Source organism: Oryzias latipes, chromosome 14 (assembly GCF_053564925.1).
Source record: "Oryzias latipes strain Hd-rR chromosome 14, Olatipes_Hd-rR_3.1".
In the NCBI taxonomy this organism is placed as follows: domain Eukaryota; kingdom Metazoa; phylum Chordata; class Actinopteri; order Beloniformes; family Adrianichthyidae; genus Oryzias; species Oryzias latipes.
In genome coordinates this window covers 12,008,575-12,026,266 of record NC_136250.1, presented here as the reverse complement: position 1 = coordinate 12,026,266, position 17,692 = coordinate 12,008,575, and the positions used below count along the sequence as shown (strand labels likewise).

Sequence of the window (17,692 nt, the reverse complement as noted above, 5' to 3'; positions counted from 1 at the left end):
AATTTAAAAAAAAAAGATGAAAAGAAAAAAAAGAAGGAAAACAGTCCGTGTTATTTTTTTCCCGACAGAGGATAATTTGTAGCTGGATATCCCGACGGACAGTTGACTATTACACTGCAGACATCCTCGTAAAAACTAAATGGCTATTGCCCTAGTTTCGTTCACCAATGTTTTAACCCGGCACGCATTCCCTTTCGACTTCAGTAGAAATAAAGTTAAAACTAGCCTCTAGCCAGATATTGGTCGCTCGGTTTAGATGTTGAAATCTGTGACCAACGCTGTACTAAATAAAAAAGAAAAAAACAAAAGGTGTCTCAAGTTTAGAAGCGGTCTGCATCACTTGACGTTGGTTTAGGACCACGGTGCGCTCACTTAATGAAGGAGGCGGGCATGCTCCGAAATTTACCGAGAGTTGACGACAAGACCCGGAAGTGAGAGCAACGTCACGCTCAACATCTGAACGGTTGCGGCGGCTTCTCATCTCCCATTTGTTAGTTTAGTTGGAAGTCCGGTCACTTCTTAAACTTGCTTCATCTGCCACCATGTCTGTTTTGTGTTATAATAAAGGATGCGGACAGCGATTTGACCCAGAAAACAACCCTGAAGGTGAGTGGGATTCACGTTTGGTTGATGGGGATGTTTCTAGAATCAATCTAGCAGGCTAACTGGTGATCTGGAAATTTCTACGGGAAGTACTAGACCCGCCGTTGCCCTACAACTAACATTATATTAGGTTTCTAACCCTAACGGTGTTTTAATTTGTCTCATGAAAATTACAAACATAGTTCTCCATAATGCTTAGTTTTGTAACTGCCTTTTAATTTACATCAGCAAGCTAACTTTGACTGGTTAGCATGTTAGCATCGTACTACTACTAGCTAGGCTTCTTCCTCCAAGACCAGATTCAAAGACCGACAAAACTTTAATAAACACCCAACTCTACTTCTTTAATTCACACAGATCTTAATTGTTGTTGTTTTTTTGTTTTTTTTTATTGACCTGTGTTAAAAGTATAACAAATACAGACTGGGTTTGTTTAGCACTAGCAGGTTTGCGAACACAACAACAGATGTTCATGTTGTAGGTTGTGAAGTCTAGTTCAAACACTTTAGTTGCTCGTTTTCTCGAATTAAGCTTTTAGTAAGTTGCATCATGTACTGTTTAATTTTCAGTCATGTATTATTATTGTTCAGCGGATATTATGTGTAACTACAGAGTATTGTTTGATTGTTTTACAAAGTGATTATTACACTTTAAAAATCTGTACGATTCCTAACAATCCTGATGGATCTGTCTGAGGCAAGTTGTTAGTCAAATCGATTTTTCATTATAAAACTGTTTCAAAATGAAATAAATCAATTATATATTAATATTGGAAGATACCATTCGGATTGATGTACAGTAGGTTTATCTTAATAAAACGTAAATACGATCAAGTGTGGTAGAATGTTCTAGTAATGTTCCCTTTGGATTATTTGGATATGGAAAATCAACAGTGGACTGAACTTTATACAACTAAAATGTGAATGGATTTGCTATTAATTCCTGTTTTTTTATTTGTTTGTACACATATTTAATTTATACTTGATTATCTTGCAAAAATAAATAAAATCTGGAAAACTTCCACTGCACTGTTCAGTACCCAGGTATTAACTCTGAGTCACACAGGTGGAATTTATGGCTAAAGATGTCCTGGATCGATTTTTAGGCCAGTGTATCGGATAGTTCAAAATGAACAAACATTCACCTTGAATCACATGGCCAATTACATATATTCCACATATAATCGAATTGTTATTAAAAAAAAATAATTACACCCCTATTTATTACTGCGCATCGTGTTTTTAAACATCAAGACTTTTGGACTTCTTTATAATTAAACTCTATCTTATTTTTTTGTTAAGAAAATTATTTATATCTTTACGATCAAATGTGAATTTACTGTTCAAAACACATTTCTAGAATCCATCAGAATATTCTAGATGCCATCGACTGTCAAACAAAGGAATCAGGACATCTGGAAAAATAGCAAAACTATTAAAAAAATAATCATTAAAAGTAAAGTTGGAGTTTAAAGCATTCTGAGGTTTTTGCAGCTTAAATTGTGTAATAACCAATACAATACAAGCTTGTGATTATATAAAAAGAAATAAATATACATGCCTTTTCTGCAGCATATTAGCAAAACATACATTGGTATTAAAGATAAAATTGTAGCTTTCTCACATTGATAATGACCTGTTTCGGTGACCAACGTATTGCAGATGGTTTAAATCACATTAGTCTGATTAATGTGTACATTGTGGCTTGATAAGTTGTCCTATAAAGTTTATTTTGAATTTTAACATTTTAAGAATGCCACATTTCTTTAACTGTTTCTGTGATTTGCAAGCTAAAGATTGTAGTTTTTCACAAAACATTTTTTCTCTCTCTTGAGAAGAGCTGAAAATTGTAAAGGAGATAAAAGAAACAAAACGTGTTTGTCTGGTTTCCTTTTATTTTGTTCATATATCTCCCCTTGATTCTAGCAAAAACTTGTATAAAGATTTCCACCTTGACAAAAATATTTTTTTAATTATGGTTTGTTATTTATAGCAACAGAATTCACATTCTTTAGTCACGCTAAAATAGTAAAACATTCAATAGTAGTTTTTAATGTAGAGCAACCTTGTAAAATTATAAGGTGGTTGTTTTTTTGTACGTCTGGATACATTTCTATTGTAAACGTTGCTTTTTTTGATGCAGTCATATATAGTTTTAAGTTTGTTTTTCGTACTATTGCTAAGGTAAAGCTACTGATTGGAGTGTAATTGAACTGTCAAGGTGGCTCTCTAGTCTTGAGCTCCCTCGACGCTAACTAAATCATTCCTTGATTTCTTTTCTGTAGAATGATCCGTCTCTGTCTTCAAGTGGTCCAACGTTGCCAGACATTCGATGCAAGAGTCAAATTTAATTTCCATTTTAATAGGATGCTTTTTTTCATAACTGTAGAGTATATTATAATTACCTTTAGGGATATCTAAGAGATGTATCTGTGGCAGTAGCACGGAAAAGGCTCAGCTTGGGTTACGCTTCACACAAAATGATTTATACCCCTGTGGTGTTCACCAGTCTTTTTATTGTTTCTTCTTATTTTGTGTTTTGTAATTCAGTGCAGTGCTGTCAGACCACGTCTAAAAAGAACCCACTAATGCAGTATGTTTTAATAAAGACAAGGTAAATGGTGTTTGTAAAAGTTGTATTTGCAAAGACTTTAAAAATTATGCTCTGATGGTCCTTTTTTAATTAACTTTCTCTAAAATGTATTAATTATAGGCATGTTAGCTTTAAACACGGGAATTGAGTGAAATCATGACATTCAATAGTTTTTTTTATTAGTCAGATTTCTTAAATTACCAGGACTAGGACTTCAGTATTAGTTTTCATATTTTATTTGTTAGGTTTTTTTGTAACTTGTGAAAATAGTTTCTAACATTGTTGACTTAAGTTTTATAAGAAAATAATTACATGTGGACGTTATGTTTTGTTTTTCTGGTTCACCTTAAGAGGAAAAGTGCAAAAATGACTGAGCATTTCTGGGTTTTTTTTTTTTGCCTCGGGGGGGGGGGGGTTTGAAAAAAAAGTCACTGAACAGTAAATATTTTTGATGAACTTGTAACCGTTTTTTTCCCCATATTCCCTTAGTCTTATGTGTTTTTCTTGTTTTTTTTTACAGATGGCTGCACGTATCACCCAGGAGTCCCGGTGTTCCATGATGCCTTGAAGGTAAAATAGTTTGAAAACACACAGATTTGATCATCTTTCGTGGTCAGCACTAACGTCTCTGTAAAATCCTCTCAGGGATGGTCCTGCTGTAAGAGAAGAACCACCGACTTCTCTGACTTTCTCAGCATTGCTGTGAGTTTTCTGTTTTCTCTCTTTTCACTGTCTTGTACATTGCAGCAGTCGTGTCTCCGGAATGTGTTGGTTGATTTAAAAAAAAAAAAAAAAAAGAAGAAAATAATTGATTGCCACATTTTTTTGGTGGTGTTGGCCTGCACAACTATAGCTTGTCAGTAAGGAACTGTCTTCTTGCAGGGTTGTACAAAAGGTCCCCACAACAAAGAGAAGCCCCCTGAGCCGGTGAAACCAGAAGTGAAATCGTCAGGAGAAAAGGCAAAAGATTTAGAAGACCAAAAACCGAAGTTCAATGAGTACATCATCTCTGCACCAAAACCTCAGGAGGCAATACTCCGACCAAGGTTGGTTTCAGGAAGTTTTACCAGTTTATTTGAAGCAGGACACTGTATATATATCTAGACTGTGTTTAAAAGCCATCAAGTTCAAATGTTTGGAATGTTGATTTTCTTTGGTTACAGCACAAAGAAACATTAAGTATTTTTTTGTCATATATTAAGTAGTCTCAACAACACATTTTACACGGAATAAACTGAATTCTTGAAAGTACATTGTTGAGCGTTCACTATATTTTTCTTCAATAGAATTGTTGGTTTTCTGTCGACAAAATCTTCCAAATAGTTTTTACTTTCTAATAATGTATCATCCACGTTTTTAAAATGTATGTTTTTTCATCTTACAGTGCCGATGAGCCGATGGTGAGAGTACAGCATAAAGTTTCTGCTTCTCTAAAGCAGGCACTTGAAAAGCTAAAACTGTCTGAAAATACAACAGAGAAAAAAGGTATCAGGGAATACTTTTTTTACTCCTTACTTGAGTTTTAATACTTTCTTTTCATTTCACAAAGATATTGTTTTACTCTGTCTATTCTTACCTCTCCCCTTTGATTTTTTTTGTGTCTTGTCACATTATAGAAGAAGATGAAGAGGAGCTCAAAATTGGTACCTCTTGTAAAAATGGAGGATGTACAAAAGTAAGTGAATTAGAGCATACTGTTTTTTGTGTGTGAATATTTCAGAATTTTTTGTTTGTAATTTTGTACAATTTGACACTTTTAAGACCCACTTCAATTATCTTTTGAGCTCATTTAAAAGCGTCCTTAGTGCTTTTTTTGTTATGATGATGCTGTTTTTAGCTCAAATCAAAAACCTGTATTGTTTTCTAGGACATAGTTTCTGCAGAGCAGCAGTGGTCTATTAAAAATTTGCCTCTAAGTTGTGGGTGTAACTGTAGGACACCGAGCAAGCCCTTCCTGTCCACCATCTGTTTACACGCTCTCCTGCTAGCTTACAGCCCCTCACACCCCCAACCCAACATTACCGGGGCAAATAAAATGGAGAGCAAGATTAGAGCCATGCAGCCGTACAATTTTGAGCCAGGTATCAACTCGGGTGAGAAAAACAAAGATTAAACTACTGCATATCAGTGTCACATTTGGCCGTCACGCAAGATCAGAAATGACACAAAAATATTTTAAAAATATGTAGATGAGTCGTAGGATGTGGGAAACACCATGATGCTTTAAGCTGCTTCTTTGAAATGCATCCCAAAGACCTCAATACTCAATACTCTTTCTGGATACGTATAAATAAAAATCAGAAGTTTAGCACCCAAGCTTGGCGAGCAGAAGCTGTAAGATTAGAGCATACATTTTGAGGAAAATGTTCTTTTATACGTTTGGCAACAGTTTTGAGGTGATTTACATAATTAGACATTTACTAAATTCCTTCGTCTTTTCACAGATGCCTGCTTGCTAGTCCTGTCATCAGTTAGAGTTCCTTTAGTATCAAGGCAAGTTTCTAACTAAAAAGACAATTTCATAAAAAAAAATAAAAGAATGCTCTGAACTTTTATCCTTACATTCAAATGCTCACTACTTTATCAGTTACACTTTATTGGCCCTTTTGAAGACTTGAAGTTCAGGATCTTGTTCCAAGAACTGAACATTTATTTGTTTGTCAGGTCTACATACATTACAAAGTAATTTAGCTTTGCCTTAAAATCAAATTGTTGTAATTATACAAAATAAAAAAATGAAACTTTGCATATAATAGTGGGGTAGAATCAAGTACAGCTCTCGTTAGTTGTGTTTATGTGTCTTTCTATGGGTAACGGCCCTTATGTGACCTTGTCAGTAGCTCAGACATCACCTACAACTAACTTGTGTACTAGTTATTCCCAATGCCGATGAAGATGGCCCAAAGTTTTGCCCCAGCACGTTGCCACGGCAACAGGTTTTCCTCCCGACACGGAATATATGAAGCATGCTATTAATTCAGCAGAATGCTTTAGCCCCCTTGTCAGACAGACGTATTTGCTCCAGTGGGGTGATGTTGTCTGATGATGGGATGAAAATACCTTTATTTCCAACAGCACAAATGGCCTTCGTTTGAGAGTTTAAGAGGGAAATCAAAGGCAGTCTATTTCAATCTTAACTGTGATTTTTGTCTGGCTCCCCTTTAGTGTGTCACTTTTTTGAGCAGTGAACTTTTAAATTGATCCACATTTAGGCAAGTAGCAGAAAGTACCGGTTTGAGGATTTTTCCACAGTTTTAGATGCATGCTCTTGTTCTCCCTTTGAATCATTTAAAAAGTGGAAACTTTATTCTGCAAAGATAGCTTTGTTGTTATCCATGAGTAAAACTAATGTGCTGTAAATGAACCCAGGGTGCACTAACTTTTCTGTGGTTATACTCAGTTTAGTTTGTATCCTGACCAAACCTTTATTTCCAACAGAGCTGAATATTTTTGGATAAATGTATCCCCCCCCCCCCCCCCCCCCCCCCCATTGATTGCCAGAAAGCCTCTTCATTTGCACACATCGTGTCAGATCAGGGCCTGTATCCAAACAGTAGCCTTCCCGGTGCATTGTGAGAATCTTTGTTTTGCCATATAGTAACACTGGTCTTCAACAACAGCACCGGTGACTTTGGGTGGGGGGGGGCTCTTTTTATTAGGGTTTTTATTCTGAATGTGTGCAGCCCGCTTTGCCATGGGGTGAATTGGCCACGGCTCCAGCCTTTGCATATTCTATTCTCAGTGTGAGCTCAGAAGAAAGGCCCTTTGCCCAAGACATCACTTGAATACATCTACAGCACATCCAATAGTCATGATTTCTCCCCCTTGGTGAGACACGCAACTCATGCTATGAAAGAGAACTCTGGGGTTTGCATAGTACCTCAGTTATCTGAGTGGCATCAACTAGTGGCTCATCAGACCACCCTCCTAGCTAGAGAAATTAGGCTGGTGGGTGTAGGACTCCCCTCTATTCAGGACGAGGGTCCATTGCCCCTCCTTATATACATGTCATTAGCGCCAAGCACTCAGACTTGGTGGTATTTGAACGTCTGACGAGGTCCCCAAAGAAATTGGTTTCCCTTTGTGAGACTCAAAAGGAATGCTGTAAAGAAGAACTGGGATTTATTAAGCATAACCCACTGAACATTTCACGACTTTACTGCTCAAATATGAGACCTGTTCAGCAGACCACAGCCTTATGGTTTTTTAGTTATTGAAATTGCAAAGTTTAATTAAAAAAAAATGGATGAAAAGAAACTTCACTGAGAAAAAATTCAAGTATGAGACGAGCCCTGCAGACATCAAGTAGCAATTACTTATACTCTTCTTACAGTACTTCAGGTTTATCATCTCACATTAGTCTTAAAAAATACTGCGACATTTTAATATTACAGTGCAAAACATAAAAGTCATTGTTAAGACTGTTAGTCAAAACCACTGTCTGTATAACAAAACATGTTTTATGGTGCTGGGAACGCTGAAGCAGCAAAGAAAAGGTAAATCTAGGAGCAAATGAAAGGCAAACTTAAAAGGGAAAAGAAGATTTACGGGATGCAGTCTCCATCTTTGCTGAGCACTGTGCTACAGTGTTCTGTTATTGTCAGAGTCCTGGCCTTGTATACTTTATCTTGGCACGCTCTTCCAGCAATTGCTTCAAAACAAATGCTCGTTTCAAGCTGGAGTTGGAAACAAGCAGGACGGTTCAAACTGACCAGAGAACTTCACTGTTAGGACACTGCAAGTTCAAGAAAAAAATGTATATTTATGTTTCCTTGACATCCTGGAGTTTGCAAAGATTGTGGCACTATGTTAAAGTGTAAAATGATAACTTTATGAATAAATATAAGGAATGATGCACACTTTTTAAAATTTTCTTCTATATTTTTTTCTGCCATGCAAGCTTCATTCATAATTTTTGCTGCAAATATTTTCCCAAAGTATATAGCATAGATAAAAATTCTTTTGCCAGATGCGATTGAATAAAAATTGTGTTGTTTTTTTTTTTTGCATTCTGTGTCATATTTGTTTTTGTTTTTTTATCTCTTTCAGACTTTTGAAGGACCAGAAAGTGACTCTGATATCTGCTCATACCACTCTGGAGTCCCCATCTTCCACGAAGGGTCGGTATTACTGCTAATGTGTTTAACCTTCTAGTGTAAAACCCCTTTTCCTGTCAGAATCAAAGAATGGCAGATCGTCATGAAACTGCAGTTTTCTATGCTTACCGCCAATAGTTGGTGAATAAAAGTCATATTTTACTCTTATTTTAGTTTACTGCTTCACTTGAGTGCCAGTTTATTGCCTTTCTGAAAGATCCATCAAGTTTTAATGTCTATCCCATGTCTGAAGGATGAAATACTGGAGCTGCTGTAAGAGGAAAACTTCAGACTTCAACACTTTTCTTTCCCAAGAGGGCTGTACCAAGGGGGCTCATCTATGGAAGAAAAAAAACATGGTAGGTTAGCAGCCTTGACAGCAGATGATAGGTTTCTGCTCAAATCAGTCTGGAAAAAGTTATAGTTGGAGAGCCATCTAGTGGTGTGTGCTTTAACGGAAGGGCTTGCTTTCTGTCCAGGGAACCAAGGTGGTCCCTTGTCGCTTTGATTGGCACCAGACGGGGGCGCAGGTCATCATTTCTATTTACGCCAAAAATGCTGTCCCAGAGTTGTGCTATGTGGAAGCCAACAGCACCACTGTGAGAGAAACTCCTTCATCAGATGTCACATAAAGCAGTTATGTATCAGTTCTTGCCAGTCTAATGTTTTATTTTAATCTTCTTTCAGGTCAACATTCATGTTATATTTGAAGGAGAGAAGGAATTTAAGCAGAACATTAGCCTGTGGGGAGTAAGTACTGTTTTTATTATGTAAAAAAAAAAAAAAGCTTATGCTGATTTTGTAAGTTACTTTAATGTTTCAACGCATCATTTATTTTAAATAAGGTAGCATACTAAATCATTTAAAACGATACATCAAAGGACTTTTTAAGAGGTTCTCCCTTTGTAGTAGCTTTAAAAAAACAAGAATGACTTATATCTTCATTTGATGAATTTTTTTTTGTATTTATGTGACTTTAGGTGATAGACGTCAGCAAAAGTGTAGTGAACATGATGGCAGCTAAGATCGAGATAGCCATGAAAAAGTCTGAGCCGATGTCCTGGGCTCGTCTGGACCTGCCCCCGCCTGTCAGCCCTCCCAAGGAGACAGAGAAGGTTCAAGAAGATAGTGGGGATGAAGATGATTAGCTTTCCAATCAAAGGCTTCATGTCCCACCATGTCGTTTGCCTCTTGAAAAAGTCTCTTCTATTTTTTTAGCATTCACTGTTTGCTCCCATTATCATTATTCTGAGCTTCTATGTGTTATTGTTTTGAAGTGTAAGTATTTCTCAACTATACATGTACGCATTTTTACAATGAAAAAATGGCAGAATTGGTCAATCTTTATTCTTATGGGATTAGAACTCACCTGTATGTTTGCTCTGAAGTCCCAGTGGAAAACAACCTTGCACAGCTCAACAACAGTCAGGCAGCCCTTCTTCATGTCGCCTGTTTGCATCTGATCATAGTGAACCAGAGTCGTAACTTATTGTTTGCTCTTTTCATCAACGATTAGTTGTCATTCCATTTGTATGTTTTCATTCCATCCTTAGATTTTTTTTTCATCCAGTCAGAGGTGAGTAAATGCTGCTCACAAATGGTCCTGTATAACAGAGCTGCTCTGCACCTTAAATTAAAAGTTTGAATTACTTACATTTTCAAAACATGCTTCAGTTATTAGGCATCCACTTTTTTTGAAATTTAAGACGAGTTTTTTACACTTTTGCTTTTTGAACCTCATCACTATTTCATTCAGTACAATTTAGTATGGTTTCAATCAGAATATGCTAGAACATCTGGGAATGCCAACTGAATACTAAGTATTTTGAACAATGTATTGTATTATGAAATGATACTCAAGAGAGCATGTGTCTTGCCCTGGAATGTATGTCATTTCTCTGGCTTCATTTGATCCGGATGAGGGTAAAACTATTAAAGAAGTTGTTTATTTTCACCAAAAATAAACAAAACTGTAACATCCATATGGTTTGTGAAGCATTTGTTTACAACTTTGGGTCTAATAAATCTTTAGTTACTCTAAAGAAGAAAATAACCTCCCAAAATTTGTTTTTTTACAGCAAAAATGTTTATATATGTAGATTTTTACCCCCCAAAAAAAGTATCTATTAATATTTTACAAATTACTCATCATGTCAAGGATGTTGCCGGGAAGACAAAACCTTTTATTAATTTTTTTATTTAATGTGGACATAAGAAATTACATTGTGTTCTGAGGTTCCAAGCAACAAATATTTAGTACCTGAGAGTTGTTTCTGTTACATTTTTATTTTTAAGTAATAATGACTTTCTACTTAAGTACTTTCATATAGTATTTGGGTGTAATTTTTGGCTACTTTACCCAAAGTCATACACATAAATGTTGATTTCAAGTGAAAAATAAATGGTACAAACCCCCTTAAGTAGTTTTTTGTTCACAGTGATGTAACTGAAGTTAGTCATGCTAATGCTGTACAAGTATCAGATCTTAATTTCTTAACATCTTTCATTTTGGATTCCTTTGAGAACCTCCTATCACGGGCAGTCACATTTTTGTCAGGTTGCAAATGTCTTTTTCCAAGCTGCAAATATCGTACCGCGTTTCAATGGAGAGAATTTCTAAAGTTGTAGGATTTTGGGGTGAAAATGCTCAGGTTTTAATGCAGAATTTTCCATCTGAGGTTCCTTCACAGTGTCTTAAAAAGCCAGTAATTACAGACTTTGTACCTAAGGTCTATCCTTTATAATTCACAAAGCTGGAATGAAAAATCTTTAGCATTGGAATGAAGTCTTCACATGGCCGTTTGGTAGTTTGGGTGGTTGATGTTGCTTTTTTCATCGCTGCGGATTAAAGGCTGTCTTTCCGGGAGAACAAATCCACCTCTCCAGCTCCTCCCTTGAGGCCAAGATGATCCTCTGTATCTTTGTTTCACAATTTGAACAGCAACAGCGACAGCCATTGTCACGATCACGCCGCAAAGGGCTGCACACAGCATCCAGGGCCACGTTTCACGCAGCTCCTCCAGGTAGGGGCGCAAGGATTCTGAAAGTCTCTGGTCTGAAAAGATGAGAGTTAAAGTTATGCAAAAGTGGAAAATAATTAATTTTGATCTAGGCAGGAACTTACTAGTATCTAGCAGGTGAGAGTACTCATATCCAAGGTCTTTGCTGGAAATAAAATACTCTTTATTTTGATGGAGAGGTATGAATGGTGCCATGTAGTAGTCACCATTATGCCCTATAGGAGCATTGGCCTGTGGATACTGGGATGGATCTGGATTATGCCTCCTGAGCCATTGCTCATAAATACTTTGAAGCAAAAAGAAAGAAAATGACCCTGTTAGGCTAAACCACTAATTTCTGATTCCAAAATATTTTTCTACAGAACTCACCTGTCGACAAAAGCATGGTGAAGAAGAAATATGGGGTCGTTTGCAGAACCCTGCACCGAGGACATGGATCCATTCATGAATACGTGCAGAGCGGCATGCATACCCAGACGAGAACTGCTACCCAACCCAGTTTGGGGATCCCCAAATCCTGCAGAGAGACGTGTATCCAGTTAAGGATCTAGAAAACTAACTTTATTTTGGGAAAATGAGTATACGTTTTCAAGAAAGTTTTAGCATCATGTGGAGGATTTGAACTGTTTCGGGTCACATGAAGGCCTATTCCTCACCCTGCCATCATGTGAGATGCTTGGGTCTCATGAAGGTGCAAAGTGGCTGTGTGTTCAGGGCTCCACCATCTGAGGCTCATCAATGATGAGCCCAGTCTTTGTGAATAGCTTCATTATTGTACCGCCTTCCACCCTGGGGGATTTAAAACTTTGGACCGGGCTCCTTCAGGCTTTTTTTCTTTCTTTTTTTTCAGAAGTACGGGAGCTTTTCCAGTCAGAGGAGAAACTGCTGGAACAGAGCCGATTCCTCGTGTTATGTGAAAAGAATACTTTAGTACTAGAAGTACTAGTAAAAGGGATTCAGTGCATGTTTGGTTTCAATCTGTATTACTGATTTTTGCAAAAAAAATTGACATCATAGGACGACAGTGATGCCATTTCTGAAACAAGTGCAAGTAGCATCATTATGTTTTGAAATAAGAATGGAATTTCAATACTCTACTTAAGAAGCCTGAAATGGTCACGAGATAACATGAAATAAAGGATCACCAGCTGGCACATTGTTGAATATTAGTGTTAAGGGTCGTTTAGTTGTGGCTGCATGGATCAGACCTTCCAGAGTGTTCCTGAAGCTCATGTTGGCAGTGCGGTCCATCGGTTCGGTGTCATAGTTGGGAAGACTGAGGGTGAACTCCACCTCTGCTGAAGTTGGTATTCGCGCTACCAAATTACGGTCATGGTTTCCAGGGTTACGCTGCACTGGGCCTTCCTCCCTGGCATCACACAGTACTCCTCTGTTGTTGTATTCCTCAGCTTGGGAGCACAGGACCTTTAGACCGAGCAAAGAACAAGCAATAGAATAATAAATAGAACAAACAAAATCAGTGAAAAGTAGTTGGGAAAATGGTAAGTGAAGGCATTGCTAGCTGTGTAATTTCTTACCTTACAATATCACTCTGTCAAAATTATGTAAGCCCTGTATTACTCAAGAGGAACTTTCTTAACACTTAGTTTGGGGCCTTTATGAGCATTTTTTTAACTACTTTACCATTTAGTATTTTTTTCTTTACAGACATTTTTAATTATACTACACGGTAATTCCATAATGAACCTGAAAGTGCACAAAAGACACAATTCTGAAATTAAATTGTTTCTTTTTTTAACTAATCAGTTTTGATGTATCTAAGCTCAAATATGTAAAAACAAAACAAAAATGTATACATCCAAAAGAAAAGCAAAGACAAGGTCAAAACAATGTGAAAATGTCTAAAATAAAAGGCGAAGCTCCACTAAACTACAACGTTTCAAGGATTTATTCCAAGGGATTTCACAATTATGTTATAATTCTTTCTATTTGTTTCGAACAATATATTTCAAAGCTAAAAACCACAACTGTGAAAAAAATAGAAAAAAATTGTGTTTGATTCTATAAAGGGTGCCTGGAAAAATAGTTTTGTAATTTAAGTCCACATGTATTTATACTGGTAAAAGTTTAAAGTGATCAGAAACAAATAAAAAAAAGACTTTTTTTTTTAATCTTCAAATGCCCCGTCGTCTTGCTGCTTTGATCAAAATGTTTAGCTTTTTAAAGTGTAACATGTTATTGTGATATATTTACTGTTTTGAGGTGTTACTTTTAATAGTGCCACTCAACTTGTGTAAACCCACCAAAAAAGTTGAAAGGTCCCTCTTTAAGCATCCTTTATGTTCTCTTTTACATTTTATAAGAACAAAAAGAGAATTTTTAGGAAGTAAGATGTTTTTAATCTAATCCAGCCATTTTTATGACACAATTTTGTCACACAAGCAGCACAAAAAGCACACAATGCATAAAAAACAATCCATCCTCACTCCCTGCTGCATTAACACAAGTTTGAACCTCTAGTACTTAAGGTAACGAAGCAATATCTTGGGGATTTGTTCGGTCCAGGAACTATTCCACCCGAAGTCACAGACGGAGTCACCCCAAGAGCCACCCTGATCAAGGTAAACCAAGGTCGTATCCCTATGGTTGCAGGGCCTCCAACCACCTAAACAAGAATAATCTCTATAGCAACCAACCATGGTCTGTGGTGTGGAGGACCCCAATGAGAAAAGCACTGGAGGTAAACGTTTAAAATGTAAAAACAAAGATTAGGAATAAACCTAGCCAATATGAACAACTAGGACTGATGTAAGTGGGCATGAAAGATTTCACAAAGATGTGAACTGAGTCTGGTCTGCAGCCTCTGTCAAACATTATAAACTTTCAGGTAAATGCATCTAGAAAATAAAGAGAAACAATGAGAAACCACAATCCACAACAGCAAGTACCGTACGTTTCTTGTACACAAAGGAAAAGAAGAAGCTGTGACGGAGGTCTTCCAGCACCCTTCTCTTTCTCTCAGAGGAATGCTTCACCCGTGCTCCTTTTATTCAGAATCCAAGTAGGAGGTTACAATTTCCAATCAAAATAAGAAACTGAAAAGTTTATTATGGGCTGTCCTATAATTAGTCATTCGGGAAGGTTTTCAGTTCAAACAGTATTCCTTATCAGCTAAGGACAGTGTGTTGTAAAACTCCCTCATCCTAGCTAGGGATTTAAAGCAGATGAAAAAACACAGAGCTGTTTCTGAAAAGGTAAAAAGTTCAATTTGAGTTAACATTTAAAAATATATTTAAACAATGATAATAATGGCTAGAAATGGCTGCCCTACTGGAAGCACGCAGGTAAAGCATACATGGAGCGCCACAATCAAGTGGCTGGAATAATATACAGGAACATGTGTGCAGAATATGAACTGGAAACCCCAAGGTCAAAATGGGAAACACCTCCGAAGCTGGTAGAGAATCAGAGGGGAAAGATCCTGTGGGACTTCCAAATCCAGACTGATAGGATGGTAAAGTTGTGGATAAAGAACAAAGGAAAGCCGTTGTGGTGGATGTGGCAGTGCCAAGCGATGGAAACATCAGGAAGAAGGAACATGAGAAACTGGAGAAATACCAGGGACTCAGAGAAGAACTGGAGAAAGCATGGAAAGTGAAGGTGACAGTGGTGCCTGTGGTAATTGGAGCACTTGGGGCAGTAACCCCCAAGCTGGAGGAGTGGCTACAACAGATACCTGGAAAGACCTCAGACCTCTCAGTCCAGAAAAGCGCAGTGCTAGGAACAGCTAAGATACTGCACAGGATCCTCAAGCTCCCAGGCCTCTGGTAGAGGACCCGAGCTTGGAGGAGAAACCACCCGCAGAGGGTGAGAGGGGCGTTTTTATATATATATAAATATATGTAAACTAAAAAAAAAAAATAATAAACAAAAGAAAAACTAGATAATATAAGGTCCAGAATAAACAGAATAAAACCCGGGGAATATCTGCTATAAGCTCAAATAAAAACATTGGTTTCTATCTCTTTTTTTGAAAAATCATTAGTCTCTTCAGCCCTGAAGTTCTCTGGGAGGCAATTCCACAAATGAGGACAATAGTAATAGAACAAGGCCTCTGTATTTATTGTGGTTTTAACTGTTGGAACAGTCAAATGCACAGCACCAGAAGCAAGAGTTCATGATTTAAAAGAAAGTCTGTTGGATAGGAAGGCCAAGACCATCAAAACATTTGTTAATAATAAAAAAACCAACAACACAGAGCTCTTCTTGATGGGTTTGTAACCTTCTCCACACCACTAATGGCAAATGGGATTGAACCCAACCTCTGCCTAATCCTGCAGAACGTGGATCAGGTCTACCAGATGAACAGCCTAAATCAATTTAGGAAGAAAGAAAAACAGTATAACAGAAAAACTTCAACTGGTTCTCAAAAAAAAAGATAAAACCAAAAAACATTTGTTGAAATCCCAAAATGGGATTTTCACGTCCTTGAAAATGAAACCATTTTAAATGATTAATTATTAAAGTGTGTATTTATAGGTTTCACACACGTTCCCAAACTGTTTTTATGACCTACTGACAGGATAATAATATTAGCCACAAGTCAGACCTCAGCTGCTTTTTTGCTAATTGGAAAATAAACACACATAAAAAAGACTTTCCTATGTGTTTACCTTCCAAGAGGAGAAGACAGAGCTTGGACTGATGAGATTTGGATCCAGGGGACTGCGGCTCCCCATCAGTTCATCCGTGCACACATCACAGCCCTGGGCGTCCCTCCAGTCCCAATACGGAATTGAGAAAGTGGTGTCTCCAGTCAGCTTCCTGATCTCATGCTCCCAGTGCAGCAAGTAAACACGGTGCCAGGGAGAAAAGGCAGGTGCCCAATGAGCAAAGTCCACGTTGGCCCAAACGTTCCCCGGGCCGCCTAAGAGTGCATTCCGGGACACATAATAATGCATCCAGACAAACACATCATAGATGGTAACATTTGCAAACAATGGGTTGGAGCCATTCTGCATCTCCCTGTAGGTTCCTGTCGCCACAACATAGTCACTGCTGAGTGTTTGCTTGGCCAAGTTCAGGTATGACACAAACCTGTTTCTCTCAGCTCTGGTCAGGTGGAAAACATTTCTTCTGAGAGATTCTCTTCTTTCACTACAGCGCTCCCCAAAGTAGCCAAACTTACAATCTGCACAATTGAAGCCCATGAAGTTTCCTGTGCACTGACAAGTTCTGTTGAAGAAAACTAAGGGCCATTTTTCACGGTCGTCCAACCCAGAGAAGGGGTACTGGGGTCCATCTGGCTGGTCTGACACGCTCACATCTTCACACGAGCCCCTGCCTGATCTGGCCCCACAAGCCGAGCCGTCTCCTTGCCAAGGCGGGCAACATTCCCTGGACTGCAGGGCTTCTTGGGTTGCGCACAGACGAGGAAACTGTTGATGGGTGGGAACCAGACACAGCAGAAAAATGACGACTTCTAAAAGCCACATCACAGCAGCGGGAGTTAAGATCTAGAGTCAGAAGCGGTCACGCACAAATTAGCTGGAGAAAAAGAGAATCTACCAAGTGAGAAAGTGGGATGTGTGATAAATTCTTGGCTTAAATTCCTTACTCTCCCCCACACTCCACCCATTTTTTTGAAGCAGTCACATGCTGCAAAACCCTCAAGCTTACCTTGTGAGGGGGGAATTAGCCTGAAATCCCACAACAGACTCCTCCCACAAGAAACATTGCTATGACAAATTACTACAAAGATGGCTTTTTCTTTAAATTAGACGGAAAAAACACTTATGGTACCTACCAAAACCATTGGTGGCATTTAACTAGGAATCCATCAGTTAATCCTACAATAATGAAAGAATTAGGAAAGTTGTTATATTATTGAGAAAATATCCATGAAAAAAGTCAAATTTACACAGACATGGTGTAAATTTTTGGACAAAAATGGGTTTCTCTTTTCCAGCTAAAAAAAACATTAATTACAGTAATTACATGCTGGGTTCATACTTCAGTAATGAGGATTTGGCCTTACTTCTGATCTCTAGTCAAAAAGCAAACAGCTTTTCTTGACATGATGTACTAAAATTACCATGGCAATGGTGTGGCATCACAGAATTATTATTATTTAAAAAGTCCGCTCAGGTCCCTTCACTATTTCTGCACTAAAACAACAATTTGCCACGGTAAAACTTACAATAAAACATAATATATAATGCGTACAAATACAAAGAAGTGCATCATTCGGTCAATACAAACAGAATTTGTTGCTAAATGCCTTTGTTACTAGATATAATTGAAATAGTCATTTAAAAACCAGGATACAAAATTAAAATATGTTAAAATCAAAAAAAAAAAGGAATAAAATAAAAAAACACTTGGCCACAGTATTTTGTCACTAAAAACAGACAATTTATA

General features: G+C 37.6%; 2 protein-coding genes across 3 annotated transcripts; one reads left to right on the top strand and one right to left on the bottom strand.

Annotated features, from left to right (window-relative positions):
- The first annotated feature begins 402 nt into the window (after window positions 1-402).
- chordc1b (cysteine and histidine-rich domain (CHORD) containing 1b) lies at window positions 403-10,273 on the top strand. Its single transcript, XM_023962744.2, has 11 exons — window positions 403-606; window positions 3,716-3,765; window positions 3,841-3,897; window positions 4,078-4,241; window positions 4,580-4,680; window positions 4,812-4,870; window positions 8,245-8,315; window positions 8,545-8,650; window positions 8,771-8,890; window positions 8,979-9,041; window positions 9,272-10,273. The coding sequence occupies exons 1-11, from the start codon at window positions 543-545 to the stop codon at window positions 9,437-9,439; spliced, it is 1,023 nt and encodes a 340-aa protein (XP_023818512.1). The 5' UTR covers window positions 403-542; the 3' UTR covers window positions 9,440-10,273.
- Window positions 10,274-10,453: 180 nt separating this feature from the next.
- LOC101171514 (tyrosinase) lies at window positions 10,454-17,362 on the bottom strand. Of its 2 annotated transcripts, XM_078931114.1 has the most exons (7): window positions 17,310-17,362; window positions 17,079-17,121; window positions 15,946-16,710; window positions 12,520-12,736; window positions 11,681-11,828; window positions 11,416-11,597; window positions 10,454-11,346 (listed from the first exon to the last, which is right to left on the bottom strand). In XM_078931114.1, the coding sequence occupies exons 2-7, from the start codon at window positions 17,094-17,096 to the stop codon at window positions 11,081-11,083; spliced, it is 1,596 nt and encodes a 531-aa protein (XP_078787240.1). In that variant the 5' UTR covers window positions 17,097-17,121; window positions 17,310-17,362; the 3' UTR covers window positions 10,454-11,080. The 2 variants fall into 2 exon arrangements, with proteins under 2 accessions (XP_078787240.1, XP_011481638.1); XM_011483336.4 differs by lacking the exons at window positions 17,079-17,121; window positions 17,310-17,362 and having other exon boundaries at window positions 15,946-16,898.
- Between the last annotated feature and the right edge of the window lie 330 nt (window positions 17,363-17,692).